Here is an 18152-nt window from a genome sequence, read left to right as displayed (position 1 = left end):
AGATGCCGGCGCCTGCACCCAAAACCAACTGAAGAATCGGCTTGGATGCTGACATTGCTGGATCCCTGGACAGGTAAGCGTCGTTATATTAAAAGTCAGAAGCTACAGTATTTGTAGCTGCTTACTATTATTTAATTTTTTTTGGGGAAGGCTGGAACTTCCCCCGAAAACTAACTAAATGAAATAAACTAACGAATTGTTGTTAAAACATTTTATTTTGTATAAAGTGATTATAAAGTCTCTGTTTTTTTTTTTTTTAAATAAACATGTTGTACTTTCCTGCTCTGTGTAGTGGTTTTGCACAGAGCAGCACAGATCCTCCACTTCTTGGGTCCCTCTTTGCTGCTCCTGGCCCCTCCCTTCTGTCGAGCGCCCCCCCCCCCCCCCCCACAGAAAGCAGCTTGCTATGGGGGAACCCCAGCCGAGTTTCAGCTCTGTTTATCCATTCAAACACGACTTTAACTGACTTTGATTGACAACAGTGGGAGCCAATGGCCCTGATGCTGTGTCTTAGCCAATCAGGAGGGAGAGTCCCTCCTGTGGACATCGCTGGAAAGAGATGGGCTCAGGTAAGTATAAGGGGGGACTTCTACACACGGAAGGCTTTTTATCTTTATACATAGAATGCATTAAGATAAAAACCTTCTGCCTTTACAACTTCTTTAATTCCCCAGTGGACCAGGTGCACATAGCACTCCATTCTGAAAGGCTGTTCAGTGTAAAATGGAATTCTCTTCTTTCTCTTAGAAAATACATTTGTCTAGCTTGGTATTTCAACAATAAACCAGTAATACATTTAAATACATTGGCAAGCAGTCTAGTTTTTAGAAAAAAACACAGCTGGGCAACTGCCAGGGCCTCTAGAGCCATGAAGAAGCAGCAGGGAAGCTAATTTTGCCCCACTTCTGCTGAAATGGAGAAGTATGTTTTCAATAGAGTTGATGGTAAATCTAAACACCAGGCAGATATAAAAGGCCACCATTCCATCCAGATTTTAACATTAGTTGTACATTTAATTTGGCTAGTATGAATACCTAACTCTTTATATTCACTTGATGTAATTAATTGAACAGCTGGGCTCAGACTGGGAGAGGAAGATCAAGCAGTGTCAGTAAAATCAGGTGTACCGCATTGTTCAGTGCTTTATGTCTTAACACTGGGAGCTTGCTGGAAGGATGAGAAATCAGAGTGAAATGCTCATATGCATGTTACTTGATTGTTTAATTAGCAAACTGTAAACAGATGAAATGAAAATAGTTGTGATTTTCTAAATATAATGTTTGCTATTGTATGCCACTGAATGTATCTTTTCTTTCTCCCTGTAGGGCTGACAGAAGTGATGTTAAGTCTACTAACTGACTCCAGCCTGTTTGTTGCATCCGCCATGAATGGCCTTGTAGCTCACATTTTCCTTATGAGTGTGACTCTGGAAGGACAAGCAGGCAGCAGATGTATATCTGATTTACCTGACGTGGCACAAACCATCTTCAAATATCTAGAGAAACTCCTCACCTCTGGTACCCCCCAGTTAGTGACACAGTCCTTAAAAGCTCTGACCGCCATCTTCCAGGGCTCCCCGGATACACTGGCAGACATTCTTTGGCCAAGAATGTCCAAGCTGGTAACATTTTTGCTGAATCATAAACCTGTCCTTGGATCACCCCATCTTGAGAGTCTGCTGCTTACTTTGACCAGGTAATAACACCCATATGTCCCTTAATCCTGATCCTTTATTGATTTATTGACCCAAGCCAAATATTGGGAATCAGCAGCTTGGTTCCCAATCTCTCTATTGTTACCATGACTGCTAATATCCTCCTGCCCAGAACAAGAATCTTACAGAGGCCTCTCTTCACCTGTATTGTTTGTTATCAATGTATGCTCTGTTCATCGCTCTAAGGCAGTGATGGTGAACTGTGGCACCACAGATGTTTTGGAACTACATGTCCCATGATACTCAACTACACTGCAGAGTGCATGAGCATCATGGGAAATATAGTTCCAAAACATCTGGGGTGCCAAGATTCGCCATCATTGTTCTAAGGCGTGCAAAGCACACGTTCACTTTAACGTGTTTTTTACAATATGGGGATGGCACCATCTCCATAGCGGTCTAGAAGGAAGAAGAACAAGCCCATTATTTCCATATTCCAGAAACCATCATCTAATTGAGATATGATCGTAAATAAACTTTGCTCTGCTTTGGTTTGACATCTCCCGTTTCTGGGAATTTGCTGTTTAAACATGTGCTCGTTTCTGTTATAGGTTCCCAATGTTCCGCACTGCTGACAATGATCTGTGGATGGTAGTCAAACATGTACTAAAAGAATTAAGTCCTCTTCAAGCTGGTTCCCTCACATTTGGGCTACTGAAGTTAAAACAATGGTAGGTATATCTGTCTAGGATTTTATTTTAAGGATAGTTGCCTTATTTGCAATGTTTGATATTATTTCACCCTGTTTCTTATGGTAGCTTGCTAAGGGTTTTTGCAAAAGGCTAGTCGATTGCTATGGGTTTCTCAAAAGCCGCAGTATACCTTGAAAGGGTACAGTTCACAGATTCCAATAGAAAAATCAGTGTAAGGGGTTGTTTGCACTAGAACACGGTGCGGGAAAATAAGATTTTTGTAAGATCTTACCGTAAAATCTTTTTCTCTAAAGTCCATTGACAGACACAGCCTCCATCTTCATTAGCTGAATGGGTTATGCTGCCCCCTGCAGGAGTAGTCTAGGCAGGAAAAATTTAAATGTACACGCTCACGGGGCCATCCCCACATGCATAACCCACACACCCTCTGCTCAGCAAACCAGTTTAGTTGTAAGCAGTGAAGGAAAAAAACATCTCCACATCAGAGGGGTGGGTGCTGCTTCTGTCAATGGACTTCAGAGAAAAAGATTTTACAGTAAGATCTTACAAAAATCTTATTTTCTCTATCGTCCATTGACAGACGTAGCCTCCATCTTCATTAGCTGAATGGGGCGTCCCAAAGCAATATAGGCATGAGGGGTGGGAAGAACGCAACCAGAAAGTAAAAAAAAACTCCAAGTCTAAAATAAGCCCACTGGGTACCATGAGGATCAACCAAACAGGAGCTCACCCAGGTTAAAAGACCCCTAAGAGAAACAAAAAACATTCTCTTACAAAACAGCATCCTGCAAAACTTTGCGGCCAAAAGAGGCATCCGAAGATGCTAATAAAACCACCTTGTAGAATTTTGTAAAGGTGTGTACAGACGACCAATAAGGTGAACGATTCCGCCAATTCCGATACTCTGCGAGCAGAAGTAATAGCCAGCAGGAAGGCAACCTTCTACGACAAGGAAAGCAGAGAAATCTCCCTACTACTCTCAAAAGGAGGCTTTTGAAGAATAATGAGATCCCATGGAGGTAAAGGTGATCTCCTTGGAGGAGACAGATGACGCACCCCCTGAAAAAAAAATGTGAATCAAGTGGAAAACAAGCGAGGGTGCAGTTGCAGCAATTCACACCATGAAATATACGATTTCCACGTACAATGATAGATCTTCCTAGACATTGACTTCCTGGCCTTCAAAAGGGAAGGAATCACCGAGTCAGAAAGGGCTTTATCCCTCAACACCTTGCTTTCAACAGCCAAGCTGTTAAAGCCAGCGACCCTAAAGCAGGATGGAAGATCGGTCCCTGAAACAGCAGATCTTCCCACAGAGGAAGTCTCCATGGAGGATCTACAACCATTTTTACCAGGTCTTTGAACCAAGACCACCGAGGCCAAGTCTGGTGCCATCAGAATGGCCGGAATGCCTTTCACCACCACCCGGCGAAGAAACCTCGGCAGAAGTACAAGCGGGAGGAAGGCATAAATCAGCCGATACTGGCTCCAAGGAGCCACCAGAGCGTTTGTGGCGTCGGCCAGAGGATCCCGAGACCTGGCCACAAAACTCTGGACTTTTCTGTTGAGGCGAGACACAAACAGATCCACCTCCGGAGTCCCCCACCGGGTACACAGGAGGTGAAACACCTCTGGATGAAGGGACCATTACCCTTGATGCAACACCTGGCGACTCAGGTAATCCGCTTGTCAATTCTCCACACCCCGGATGTGGACAGCGCAACGAGTTAGAATATTGGCATCTGCCCATACCAGAATCTCGGCCACCAACTTGGCTGCCAGGACACTCTTGGTGTCCCCTTGATGATTGATGTAAGCCACAGCCGTGGTATTGTTCGGCTGTATCGGAACCGGAGAACCACGTAGTCAGCTTGTCCAGTGGAATAGGCAAAGCTTGATCGCTCTTAGCTCCAGAATGTTGATCGGCAAGGAGGACACTTCTGGTGCCCAAGTCCCCTAGGCACAGAGCTTCCCCAGCACTCCACCCCAGCCGGATAGGCTGGCATCCGTGGTGACCACCGTCCAGAACAGCGGCAGGAAGGACTTGCCCTGACACAGAGCAGGAGACTGGATCCACCAGGATAGGGTCAACTTCGTGAGATGACTCAAACAAATCTTCTGGTCCAATGCCTGAGGGTCCCTGTTCCATTTTGCCAGAATCTCTTTCTGCAGAGACCAGGAATGAGAATGAGCAAACGGGACTGCTTTGAAGGTCAACACCATCAGACCCAGGGCCCTCATGCAGGCCCGCAGGGAGGACTGATCAGTTTCCATAAACAACCTGATCGTCTTTTGCAACTTCTGAAGCTTTTCCAAGGGGAAAAAGATCCTCGCTAGAGCAAAGTCGAGAGTCAGCCCCAGATAAGTGACCCGTACTGATGGCGTCAGAGCAGATTTCTTGAAATTGATTGTCCACCCGAATTCTTGAAGGGTCTGAACTGTAATAGAGATGTTGTCCAACAGATCCGAAAGAGAGTCTGCTTACAACAGGAGATCGTCCAGATATCCTAAAATTTAGATTCTGACGTAACAAGGCCAGCACAGGGACCAGGACCTTGGTAAAAACTCTGTGAGCAGAGGCGAGACTAAAGGGTAATGCCACAAATTGAAAGTGCTCCTCTGCCACCGCAAAGCAGAGCTATCGCTGATGTCCCTCGAATATGGGTACGTGGAGATACGCATCCTTGATATTAATAGAGGCCAAAAAATCCCCCTGATTCAAGGACGCCACCACCAACCGAATGGACTCCATTCAAAAACTTCTGAACCCACACAAAGTGGTTCAGAGCCTTGAGATCCAGAATTGGACGCACCTTGCCCTTCTTTCTGGGCACCATGCACAGGTTTGAAAATAAACCTTGAGAGCGTTACTGCAGAGGAACCGGCAAGATCACTCCTTGAGCCAGGAGGTCCTGCACAGCTTCCCGAAGATCTTTCAAACGCTCTGGGGACAGGTGAAGATTTGACTGAAAAAAACCTGTCCCCCGGCCGGGACCAAAATTTGATTTTTTACCTGGAAAAAATCAGTTCGCAAACCCATTTGTCTTGAAAGAAAGAAGTCCAGGGTTCCTGAAAGAAGCGCAGACGTCCCCCCACCCAAGACACGGGTGAGGGCGCCCCTCCATGCTGAAGAGGACTTGTCCGCAAGAGCGGACTGACTTGTCTTGGGCTTGCCCCAGTGCTTCTTATCCCCTCCAGAAGCTCTGAATAGCGTACCTTTTTCTTGCGCAGCGGGGGCACGAAAAAAACATCTATGAGCAGTAAAGGAAGGACTCTGCTTAGCACGGGATGTTTTACCTTTGGAGAATTGAAGAAGAAGAGTACTCTTCCCGCCAGTCAGACCCTTGATCAACTTATCCAGTGAGTCGCCAAACAAATGCTCTCCCAGAAAAGGGAGATCTGTCAGGGCTTTTTTGGAAGCTTGGTCAGCCGACCAGCTCTTCAGCCAAAACATGCGCCTTAGGGCAATCCCCATGGCCGAAACTCTGGCCACCAGGGAAGCCGCATCCAAGGACGCATCACACAGGAACACCAGGGCCTGGGCCATCTGGTCCAAAAGTTCCATCAGTTCTGGGGGAAATACGTCAGGGTCCAAGCTCCCTTTCAGAACCCTAATCCATTCCGTAACTGTCTGTGATACCAACACAGACACAAAGACTGGTTTCAAAATGGAACGCGCCAACACGTGAAGATGGCGGGAAAGTGATTCCACCTTCTTGTCCACCGGATCTGTAAAAAACGGGAAATCTTCCACAGGCACAATGGTAGATTTGTTCAACCTGGAAACAGGGTGGTCCATTTTGGCACAACTAGCACGTGCTTAACGCGGCGCCATTGGTCATTCACAATATCATGAAAAGTCTCGGGACAGGGAAAAACATTGCCAGACTTTTGGGTCTTGCGGGAGCCAAAGGCCACCCGTATCCCTGCCGGCGTGGACTCATCAGCCAATTTTAAAGTTTTCCTCACTGAAACAATCAGGGCTTCCACCAAAACGCGTTTCCGCGCTGCAGCTGAAGAAGACAGGTCCTCTTCACCATCTGACTGTGAGGACAGCTAACCTTCAGGTAGGGGGGCGTCTGTTGCGACCACATCAGCCTCTGAATCAGAGGACTCCACCAAAGATGGAGAAGGCAGCGGCTGTTTTCGACTGTTTAACCTTTTTCATGACAAAATCAACTTTTGTCGTCAAGCTATTCAGAGCTGCTGAAATCGCGGCCAGCGACTGCGATCCGGACTGTCCGGGAGTCGCACAGAGTGGGACTGAGGGAGAAATTACAGCCTGGGACTCTGTGACGGTACTCACCGTCACTGGGTGTGAAAGACAGATACTTAATGGACACTGAGAATATGATAATGAGTATTGTATTTCAGGAGCTCGAAGGTGGCTGTCTGCTGGTTAATTGGCTCAGGTTGATTGAATCATTGTCATCTGTTAGTTGCTGAGTGGAAATAGTATTAGGGATCGACTGATTATCGGCAACACTGATATATCGGGGGCCGATATGCACTTTCCCCAATATATCGAAATTGGCCCCTGAGGTTACCGATATTGCCAATACTTAGGGAAAGTGCATGTACCTGGGTGATGCCTGCAGCTAGAGGCATCACCCCGGTACCGGTGTCTATAGCCGACGGTCGGCTGACTTATAATGATAACTGATGTTACTGAGAAACCACTCGGCTGTCATTACAAGGAGCGGGAGGGGACATTCCCCCCTCCCGTCGCCTTCCGTGGCTAGCACGGGTCTCCCGTCCCACCGGGAGACCCGGACATCCTACCTCCACCGCCGCCGCCGAAGAGAAGACCCAGGTCTCCATGTAAAAAACTCGGAAGTGGTACTCCGCACCGAATTAAAAAAAACTGACAGCATTCAAAACAGCCAAACTTGGCGTTTTGAATGCTTTTTGGTGCCGAGGTGGGGCCCCCAGATCCCTCCACAGGGAGTACCTTTAGAAAAAAAAAAAAAATTAAAAAAAAAATATTTTTTACATGTCCGAAAATATCAACAGATATTGGCCGATACCAATATCCGATGACCAAAATATTGGTATGGGCATTAAAAAAACTATATTGGTCGATCACTAAATAGTATACTGTTTGTGTTGGTTGTTCTTTATATATGTTAATTATATTTCTGTATATATATAAGTGTATGTGTCTATAAATTGAGTGTGAAACTGTTCAATAATGGAAAAGGTTCCTTATGTTGTACAAGCTAAGTTGTCGGCTAGCTTTGTATGGGGCGGCTAGGATTTGATATCTATGTTCCAGACTGGGAGGAAGCAGTATACTGATGGAAGTCCACAAGTACAGTGTGGGTTGCGGTTCCATTGCAGACTCCATATTCAAAGTTGCAGAAAAACTGAATACTATCACTTCCCACCGCCGATCGCAGCAGCCTGCAGAGTCCCCCTTTAATATACACTAACAGCAGAGTGTGCAGGAATATGCTCACAGAGACCTCCAGAGAGAACCCTCCTGAACGGCTTACAGCAGGAAGAAGAATCACAGAAAGTGACCTCGGCCTGAATGTAAAAGGTCACGCTGCTAGTGCAGTACAAGAACTACACAAAAATGGGTGCCAATGCATTTTAATAGGAAGCTCAGGGAAAATGGCTGCTCCATACAAGTCAATAAGAAAAATATACACATTGCCTACACTTAAGATAACGGCGCCCACAGCGTGCCATGCGGCCAGGGACCTCCACAAAGAAGGCCTCAAGGATCTACAACAAGCAAGAACAAGTTACTAATGCCACCCCCCTCAGGATGCCAGGCGCCCCAGTTACATAGCCCCCCGTGGGGACAGTATATGGAGACACACATCCCCCCCAAGGCCACCAGGGGCAAGGGGGGTCACATTTACCCACCATACCATGGACCGGGTGGGCTCCAATCCGGGCAGACCTCCTTCCACCCGAAGTGGGGGTGCTGCCAGTCGAGGGGTACGCTGCATTGCAGGTCGTTGCGTCCCGGTGAGGCTTCCACTCGCAGACTCGTCCCCATCCGGAGAGGGGCACCGTCGTGGCGAGGCCTAGTGCGGGACTATAACCTGCTCACGCTCGTAGGCCAGGCTGGGGGGACCATAAGGATCTAGATTATCCAGTGCAAAACCCCAGCTGGTATTGCTTGTAGATCACCACGAGGATCCCCCTGAACACTAGCTAGCAAAGTGAATAAAGAGAAATAAAACAAAATATTCTGAAAAGAATTAAAAAACTGAGACCGAAGTCCCAGCAGGAAACCTAGGTCCTACTCCTTCTCCAGGCAGAACCAAACTGGTTTGCTGAGCAGAGGGTGTGGGGGTTATGCATGTGGGGACGGCCCCGTGGGCGTGTACTTTTAAATTTTTCCTGCCTAGACTACTCCTGAAGGGGGCAGCATAACCCATTCAGCTAATGAAGATGAAGGTTACGTCTGTCAATGGACGAAAGAGAGATCTGCTTTTCCTCCGCGTTTCCTGCACCAATTTCAAAATACACTGGGTGTGCGATCTGCTGCAAGTGTCAGTTAACGACACCCAAACGGCAGATCATAAAATACAGTGTGTTTGCGGCATTTCCATTAGGCGGGATGCATATTTGAGTGATTCTGATGTGAACCGGCCCTGAATGAAATTGTAGCCTGTAGGGCTGCTTTGATCTTGTGGCATCTTGAAACTATTCAAAGGATAACTGTTTATTACCAAAAGTATCTTTTAGTCCAGGGATGGGTTAGTCCCCAGCAAAAGGAGGTTTAGAACAGACTTTGAAATTCTTCACACAGTTTTAAATGGCGCTGCCTTTGCCAACGTTAACTTGCAATACTGTATGACTTCCAGTATGTCTTATCCTCACTCTGGGTTTTCTCTTTTCAGTCCGCAAGATGTCCGCCTGCAGTCTTTATGTGTACTGCTCCACCCACTGGACTGCATACTGAGAGCTTCAGAGGGAAATTGTGGACAGACAGGTATTTTGCAGTTCGGAGCTAGAATCTCTGTAGAAATAGCACATGTGGGTGGCCCAGCAGATATCCAGTGAGAAGTGGGTTTCCAGCCACAGTCTAAAAACCTTTCTGATAAAGTTACAAGATTATGTTGTAGGATCCAATGTGAATGGTTTACTGTGTCGCTATGAAGCTTCTAAACCTAACTGGTTGTGGTCCCTCCACTTAAAGTGCATGTTCAGCTGTACAGAAAACCTGTAAGGTGGCCTTACACTGGACCCCCTCCCTATCCCCCCCCCCCCCCCCACGACCAGAACGCTGCTTCACTAGTCTGGGGATTCAAAATCCTCCCGCCTTTCTCTCCGCACCTCACAGCGCTGATAGGATGGGCTAGATAGGTTCTGATTGGTCAGCGCCATCCTTGCGATGGTGCTGACCAAATAGAATGCATATTGTCCTTACACGCTAAAAGGTACAGAAAGGAGATGAAGCCGCAAGGATTTCAAATCCCTCGGCCCGGTGAAAGGGTGTTCTGATCCCTGACAGAGCAGAATCACCGGACTACAGTATAATGGGACCAGTTGGAATGGGGAGGGGGCCCAGTGTAAGGCCACTTTACAGATTTTCTGTAAAAGTGAACTTGCACTTGAAGGCCTGATGCACATGTGCCTCCTTTGTTTATGCAAGGAATACTGATTTGGACAGCATAAACAAACTTTAAACGCATTTGAAAGCATATATTTTTACACCCATTGCATCGGACCCAACTCTGATCTTTTATAATATACAGGTGCATCTAAAAAAAATAGAATATCATCAAAAAGTTATTTCAGTAATTAAATTCAAAAAAGGAATGTCCATGTACAGTATAGTTTGCACTCAATACTTGGTTGGGGCTCCTTTTGCATGAATTACTGCATCAATGCAGCGTGGCATGGAGGCGATCAGCCTGTGGCACTGCTGAGGTGGTATGGAAGCCCAGGTTGCTTTTATAGCAGCCTTTAGATTGTCTGCTTTGTTGGGTTTGGGTACCAATACCTGGTTTAATGATCATGGTATCGCTGTGCTTGATTGGCCAGCAAACTCGCCTGACCTAAACCCCATAGAGAATCTATGGGGTATTGTCAAGAGGAAGATGAGACACACCAGACCCAACAATGCGGATGAGCTAAAAGCCACTATCAAAGAAATCTGGGCTTCCATAACACCTCAACAGTGCCACAGGCTGATTGCCTCTAAAGGAGCCCCGACCAAGTATTGAGTGCATGCTATACTGTACATGTAAATACTTTTCAGTAAGCCAACATTTCTGTTTTAAAAATCCCTTTTTTTATTGGTCTTATGTAATATTCTAATTTTCAGAGATACTGATTTTTGGGTTTTCACTAGCTGTAAGCCATAATCATCATAATTAAAAGAAAGATATTCTTGAAATATATCACTCTGTGTGTAACGCATCTATATAAAATATATGTGTTTCAGTCTTTGAATTGAATTACTGAAAAAAAATTTACTTTTTGATGATATTCTAATTTTGAGATGCACCGTTGTATTTATGAGATGTACCTAGATATTTTTTTTTTAAATCAGAAAAAAGTTTTATTGAGAGAAACGCACATCACCACAATAAACATCAAAACATTATACAGGTATCATAGCACAGAAAGAGAACACCATCCCCACATAAAACAGTATGCCTAACAAATGCGACACAGACCTGTTCAGAGTAATCAGCCCATCAACAAAAATGCCAAATACGGTAAAAAATCCCCCCTGTCCGACCCCAATGCATCATGCAACCATTCCACAGCAATCCCAACTTAAATACATACGCTTAAGATAACAAACGGTCCAGGATGAGGTCATTAGGAGCCATTCCCCGACAATTCAACCAAGCACCTCATATTTTAGAAAATTTTTGTGGAGAGCCCCTATGTTGGTATATAACCTTTTCCATTCTGAGAGTGCCCCCCATCTGCTCCAGCCACATCCTATAAGTAGGAGGGTCAGGTGCAATCCAGTGTCGCAATATAAGTAGGCGAGCTTGGAACAGGGCACGGGAGGCCGCCTCCCGCAGGAATCTGTCTTCCACATGTTGGTCTAGGATTCCCAAAATGCAGTGTTTAGGGTCCCTGGGGATATCCACTCCCAGGGTTCTATTAATAGCAGAGCGCACCGCAGTCCAGTATCTGTGTAAATCTAGATATTTAAAATTGACTCAACCACCCCTGCAAAATATTGCTGGTATAGCAGCATTCTGTGTCAGCTCTGTTTTCAAATAGCACAGAGTTTCTGGTTCCTGAATTTACAGGTGTTAAACCTTGAAGACCAAGAATGTCAGCTTCCGTCTGTTGCTTCTGATGCAGGTGGTTTGTGTTATTTTAGATTTTTGAATGCTTCTCCTATTTCTCCACTCTCACCGTAATTGACACAATTCAACCCAAGTTTTAGTGTCTTGGAGGAGTAGCGAAGGACATGCTTTGACTACATACACACAAATGCTACAGTTATCTTGGTACAGTTTTTTATTTTCATCCTGACTGATCAGTATTTGATTGGGTAACAATCTATAATGACCTAGCATCTCTTATATTCGGCCTAAATGTGGCTTGAGGGTGGCCAAAGATATGCATCTGTATTCCTAAAAAAAGAGGTGTGTGATGGCGTCTTCATTGTTTGAAGACCAGGGACCTGCCTCTGCTAATTATACGATTCACTTGACAGACTAAAGTTGGCCATAGATGGTATTTTTTCCTATCCTGCAACCACGGGTTGCAGGAAAGGACATCCCTGGATTCCCACATCAACACAGTCCACATCGATGGGAAACCCTCCTGCGGAGCTATTGTGTTTATCCTGCAGGGAAAGCTGTCCTTGCTGGGAGAACACACAGAGATTATTGCTTGCGGCTATAGCGGCTGGCAGTAATCGCATGAGAAATCCAACATGGTTCGGTCCCTGCTGAACCAGCCTAGTTTTGAACAATCTATGGCCGGCTTAAAACAGATTCATTCTGTCTTTCTGCTAAAAGGAGATAAGGGTTGACAAGGTCACATGGAGGGTTCCCAACAGTTTGGAACATCTCTGTGAGTCACATTTTGGAAGAGCTGATTATTGCCTGTTTAAAGGGTACTTCTACATGGATCTGTCAGTAAACAGACAGGAGCAAGATCATGCCACATTTATGGCTTTACCTAATAATGCTAGTTATATGTATTTTTTTTTACCTAAAGCATCTAGAAAAGGAACTTATTGTATGTGCATTGGCTTTGTAGGTCTTCTAGATGAGCCTGTGTGTGATCCAGTCATTATTGAGAGCCTCCTGTCTATAAAATCTTCATGTATTGGACTGTTGTGTCAGTGTCTGGGCCATCTAACAGATCTGTGTGACAAGGTATGTTTTTCATTAAATCACACCGTAAATTACCTGTATACATCGTGTGCCCTCTAATTACCTTCATATAATATTATTGTCTTTCATTAGGACTGTCTTCCAACACAGATTCCCCACGTCTCTGTTCTGCATACCGTTGTGTCAGTGCTTCAGTTGTGCATCGGTCAATCCGTGTGTACATCCTCTGCAGGGTCCCACTTCAGCAGGTTCTTAATAGGTTGTCTCCGAGTTCAAAGGTCAGCGCTGGATGCCATCGGAGTTCTTTCAGTTTGGCCATGTGAGCTAAATATTGCACAGTTTTTAATTAAATCAAAGCACAGATTAAACATTGGTCTACCGAAAGCCTTATTTCTGGCAGGTTTATATGATGTTAAGTGGGGTTAAAGGGTATGTAAATGCATTTTTTTAAATTTTGGATAGAGTAGTAGTTAATGATTAGGTCCTTTGTTAAGCTTTTATTGCTGTCTGTTTATTTATTGGAATGATTTACCCCTCTGTTTGTCCTGGTGACCATTGTTACCTTGACAGAAAATGAGGGAAAATACAAAAAGCTGCAATATCTGGGGTAGAATCCTTCAGCGGGGACACCAGCTCATTTGACAATTCTCAAAGGTAGGAATTTTGTCCATTTTGGGGAGAATTGGTTCCAATTCCTGATAAGGCTCTAGGATAGGAAGTGAAGGGGGAGCTCCACAGCAAAAAAAATCTGACGGGTTTATTCCATCTAAATAAGAAAAAGTGTTGGTTTTACATACATTTTGTTTTTTGCAAAGGAGCCTACTGCTAATTGCAAGGCAGTGTTTTAGTACTGTCAGCCTTCAAAAGTGAAAATACTTCATGTAAGAAACATTACAATAGATTAAAAAAAATATTTGCTTAAAAAAACTGTATACTGTACAGTAATGCATTATGCCAAACATACTGTAAAAAAAAAGATTTTTAGTTTACATGCACTTTATTCACCCTGGGATTATAATGTCTGATATTTGTCTCTGCATTGCAGTGAGGCAGGAAGGTTTGGAGAAGACCTACAAGGTGCTCTCTGCATATTTGGAGAACCCAGAAACAGACCCAACGGTAAGAGACACACATTGTCCTAATGTTTGCTCAGAAATGTACATATGTGATGACTTTATTATGTACATGTTGAACCACTCTCTGTTCCCACTTTAGGTTCTCAAAAAAGTTTTCCAGGCCTCACTAAAGTGGCTTCAGGCCTCCTACACCTCTGCTGAGCACCAAGAAGAAAACCGCCATTTTCTAGAAGGTTTGAAAATATCACATACAATGTCCCAGTTTGTCATTTATGTTTCTTCTGTTTGATTCTGTATAAAGTATAATCTTTCAGGTGGTTTGGACTTCTGATCTTTGGATAACTGGAGGTGTCTGTTCTAAGTTGTATTTTCTACATGAAGATGAACCCCTCAGCCTTGTGAAAGTTAGAGAATCTAAAAGCCCTGCCTAAAAACATATACGGTATATACCGCCTACATACACAATATTGTGATACCAGGAGAGAAGCAGCATAAACCCAATAATTACTGTAAAAGAAAGAAAGTTATGTGGGATGAATCCACAGCAGATCTGACACAATAATGTAGATAAATGTTCAGAATATCACATATCTCCCTACACCAAACCTTAATTCATGGTCAGATTTTTTTTTTTTGCTGGACAGGAATTACTTAAGAATTCTACTTTATGCATTGATCTAACTCTGTTGTCTAGGTTATTCAAATATATTAGTAGAGTCTCGTTTTAGTACAGTGGTCTCCAAACTGTGGCCCTTTGCTACCCTTGTGGTACTATTCCTTCCACGGACAACAAGAATGGTGCATAATACATGCCACTGACACTAATAATGGGACAATATTCTTCCCACTAATGTCAATGATGGGACACAATTCTTCCTACTAATGTCAATGATGGGACACAATTCTTCCTACTAATGTCAATGATGGGACACAATTCTTCCCACTAATGTCAATGATGGGACACAATTCTTCTCACTAATGTCAATGATGGGACACCATTCTTACCACTAATGTCAATGATGGGACACAATTCTTCCCACTAATGTCAATGATGGGACACAATTCTTCCCACTAATGTCAATGATGGGACACAATTCTTCCCACTAATGTCAATGATGGGACACCATTCTTACCACTAATGTCAATGATGGGACACAATTCTTCCCACTAATGTCAATGATGGGACACAATTCTTCCCACTAATGTCAATGATGGGACACCATTCTTACCACTAATGTCAATGATGGGACACAATTCTTCCCACTAATGTCAATGATGGGACACAATTCTTCCCACTAATGTCAATGATGGGACACAATTCTTCCCACTAATGTCAATGATGGGACACAATTCTTCCCACTAATGTCAATGATGGGACACAATTCTTCCCACTAATGTCAATGATGGAACACAATTCTTCCCACTAATGTCAATGATGGGACACAATTCTTCCCACTAATGTCAATGATGGGACACAATCCTTCCCACTAATGTCAATGATGGCACACAATCCTTCCCACTAATGTCAATGATGGGGCACTATTCCTCCCACTAGTATCAATGATGGGGCACTATTCCTCCCACTAGTATCAATGATGGGACACTATTCTTCCCACTTATATCAATGATGGGGCACTATTCCTTCCACTAGTATCAATGATAGGGGCACTATTCCTCCCACCGACACCAGCAATGGGCACTTTTTCCTCCACTGATACCAATGGGGAAGGAAAACTATTCCTGCCACTGAAACCAATGGTGGAGCACTCCTCCTGACTACTAACTTGAGGCCCTATTTATTCTCCCTGATGCTGGACCCAGGAGATTTTCTGCCCTTATTGGCCACAATCTTGCCCCCCTACAGTATGAAGGACAGTAAACTGGCCCTTTGTTTGAAAGGTTTGAAGACCCCTGGTTTAGTGCATAGGATAGGTATCTCCTTTCTGGCATAGTATACTAAGAATTTTATAAGAGAGGTAGAGAAATTGTGAGTTGTCAGATTTTACTGCTCTCTGGGGCTCCACAGAGAGGTTTCTCTGTGTCCTGATATCAGGTGTTCTAACCCTTCCTCAATCTATTCAAAACAAAAAAGGTTTTGTTGGGCCTACATTTTAAAAGTAACATTCCTATGTTAGAGATGTTTGAAAGTACTAAATTGAAGTGATTTTTCCAATACAGAAACACCAAGTTTTTTTCTATAATGAAATTCGCCCTCTGAATGGGTGCTCTTCTCCCATGAGTCTGTGGGAAATAATATGGATTTATATTAGTTCAAACATATGCCTGAATAATAACCAAAATGAACAATCAGGATCAGAATAGTATGTGATGAGTACCCTTCATCTTTCACTATCGGGATGATGCCTGCAGCTACCAGTATTGTTTTTTCTGTGGGTGCCCGGCTCTTTTGTAAAAGCCATCCTGGTGGCTAACTAGCGACTAGATTGCTTTTACAGGCAGTGGAAGGGGTTCCCCCCCTCCCACCGCCTGCTGGTGCCTCTCCTAGTTCTCTGTCCAATTGGAGAACCTGAAACCGAAGATGGTGGTTCTGCTTGCTTCCCATAGAGCTTTTCATGGTGGTCCCTGATCAGTTCTATGGTATTGGAAACTTGGAGAAAAATGTACTTTGTCACTTTTGGTTTCAGTGCCATTTTAAAATCAGAAAGCATCTGATCACACCGATCTTGGTGTGATCAGATGCTTTTAAGGGCAGAGGAGACTGGGTAAGAGATCCCAGATATCACCATAAAGAGTACCTGTCACTGCCTTTTGCTGTCACAAGGGATGTTTGCATTCCTTGTGACAGCAATAAAAGTGATCACATTTTTTTTTTTTTTTTTAGAAACAGTGTTAAAAAAAAAAAGATTTTAGGGCACCCTGCACGTTGGTTTCCCACAAATGCGTAAACGGCAATTGCACCATACATGAGGTATTGCCAGAAACATCAGAGCGAGAGCAATAATTCTAGCACCAGACCTCCAGTGCAACTCTCCACTGGTAACCTGTAAAGGCTTTTAAAGCGTCGCCTATGGAGATTTTTAGATATCGTAGTTTGGCGCCATTCCACGAGTGTACATAATTTTAAAGCATGACAGGACTGGCCGAGAAAGATCCATGTATAGTTCAGACCTCTGTGCAATACCTGTGCTGTTATTGACATATAGATCTTCAATCAAATATTGAAAATTGTTGTAATATACAGAGAGCATGAGGCTGATTGCTTCATGTTTATTTCCCTGACATCACTTCACAGAGAATAACATTCCTGATCTTGAATGTGCTTCTTGTTGGACCTGGCCATTTGTAGTTCTGTAAGAGCCCTCCCCAGAACCATGAAGGCAGCTTCTGGTGGTAGAGTGTAGAGCAAAGTACAATGTTGGGTCAGTTCCCCCTGTTTCACAAATTGATCATTATGTTTCTTCTGCATTGATGTTCTGCTTTCTTCACTCTGCTTTGTAGCTATTTGCAATGTTTTTCTGGAAGAGGAATGTGCGACTGTAAAATCACCTTTGTTGCCAAATCCTCATTCTGTAGTCCTCATACAAATGTGATTTTTTTTTTCAAATCTCTGTGGATGAAATTGAGACCAGACTGAAAGTATTCCAGGTTCCTGGTGAGAGTGGTGTGATAGCAAGCATTATAGCCTAGATGTCAGGAGTGTCCTAGATCCATACTTTATGTAGCTGCCTTGTTTTAAACTTGGCAGTTTTCCACACATTCTAAGCAAGTGTTTGCCATGTTGTAGTGCTGTTGAATAGATCAAAAATTTAGTCTAGATAGGAAGAACTATGTTTATAATAGTATAGCAGGAGGCACTTGCAATATGATGTACCATAAGCAAGTTCTGCACGTAGCATTTTCGCACAGAATAAATACTTAATAATATACATACAAAAATAATTTACTTTGACCATGTGAGTGAGGCACTGCCTATATGGAAATGGACACTGACACAGGGTTCACACTAAGGCAGAGTGCGAGACTCCGACGTGTTTATTGTGAGGGGTGCAGACTGTGGTTTCAGCTTTCTCCGGGCAATGTAATCCCAGATTGGGGCCTGGGCGTCTTGGGTGGGACGAAGCCTTCAATTCTGCGTCCAGGTCTTGCTGGAGACCTGCACGCTGTGTAAGCGCATAGGTTTTCAGATTCCTTATAAGCCAGGCCTAACCATAGCTCAACAAAAATTCTCAACTCAACTTCCCAACCAGACTGCAACAAACCCAATTGTCTTGTCTAACAGTTCACGTTAAAAACAGGGGTTTTCATTTGCACACATTTGCAAATACATGCGTAGGCTGCAGAGGCTGCGACAAGGCACCCCAGTATTATCTGTAATCCTAACTGTATACATTTTGAGAGCCTCCATAGTAGGAGCACATATATAGTAATAAATATGGGGGAGGTATGCCTAGAGGGAGCCAACTCAACT

The 18152-nt window shown here is 44.0% G+C and overlaps 1 protein-coding gene across 2 annotated transcripts in view; it reads left to right on the top strand.

The window, feature by feature from the left end:
• The window catches only part of BRAT1 (BRCA1 associated ATM activator 1), a 44887-nt gene that overhangs the window by 14931 nt on the left and 11804 nt on the right, over nt 1-18152 (top strand). For both annotated transcript variants that reach the window (XM_082262479.1, XM_082262478.1), the window contains 7 exons: nt 1326-1695; nt 2266-2385; nt 9228-9319; nt 12571-12689; nt 12780-12966; nt 13693-13766; nt 13863-13956. In XM_082262479.1, the coding sequence (XP_082118605.1) occupies nt 1326-1695; nt 2266-2385; nt 9228-9319; nt 12571-12689; nt 12780-12966; nt 13693-13766; nt 13863-13956 (1056 nt within the window). The remainder of the gene's footprint in view (nt 1-1325; nt 1696-2265; nt 2386-9227; nt 9320-12570; nt 12690-12779; nt 12967-13692; nt 13767-13862; nt 13957-18152) is intronic.

Source organism: Pelophylax lessonae (assembly GCF_965119305.1).
Source record: "Pelophylax lessonae genome assembly, chromosome: 6".
Classification (NCBI taxonomy): domain Eukaryota; kingdom Metazoa; phylum Chordata; class Amphibia; order Anura; family Ranidae; genus Pelophylax; species Pelophylax lessonae.
The sequence above is the reverse complement of the archived record's forward strand: the minus strand, read 5'-3'. Positions and strand labels throughout refer to the sequence as shown.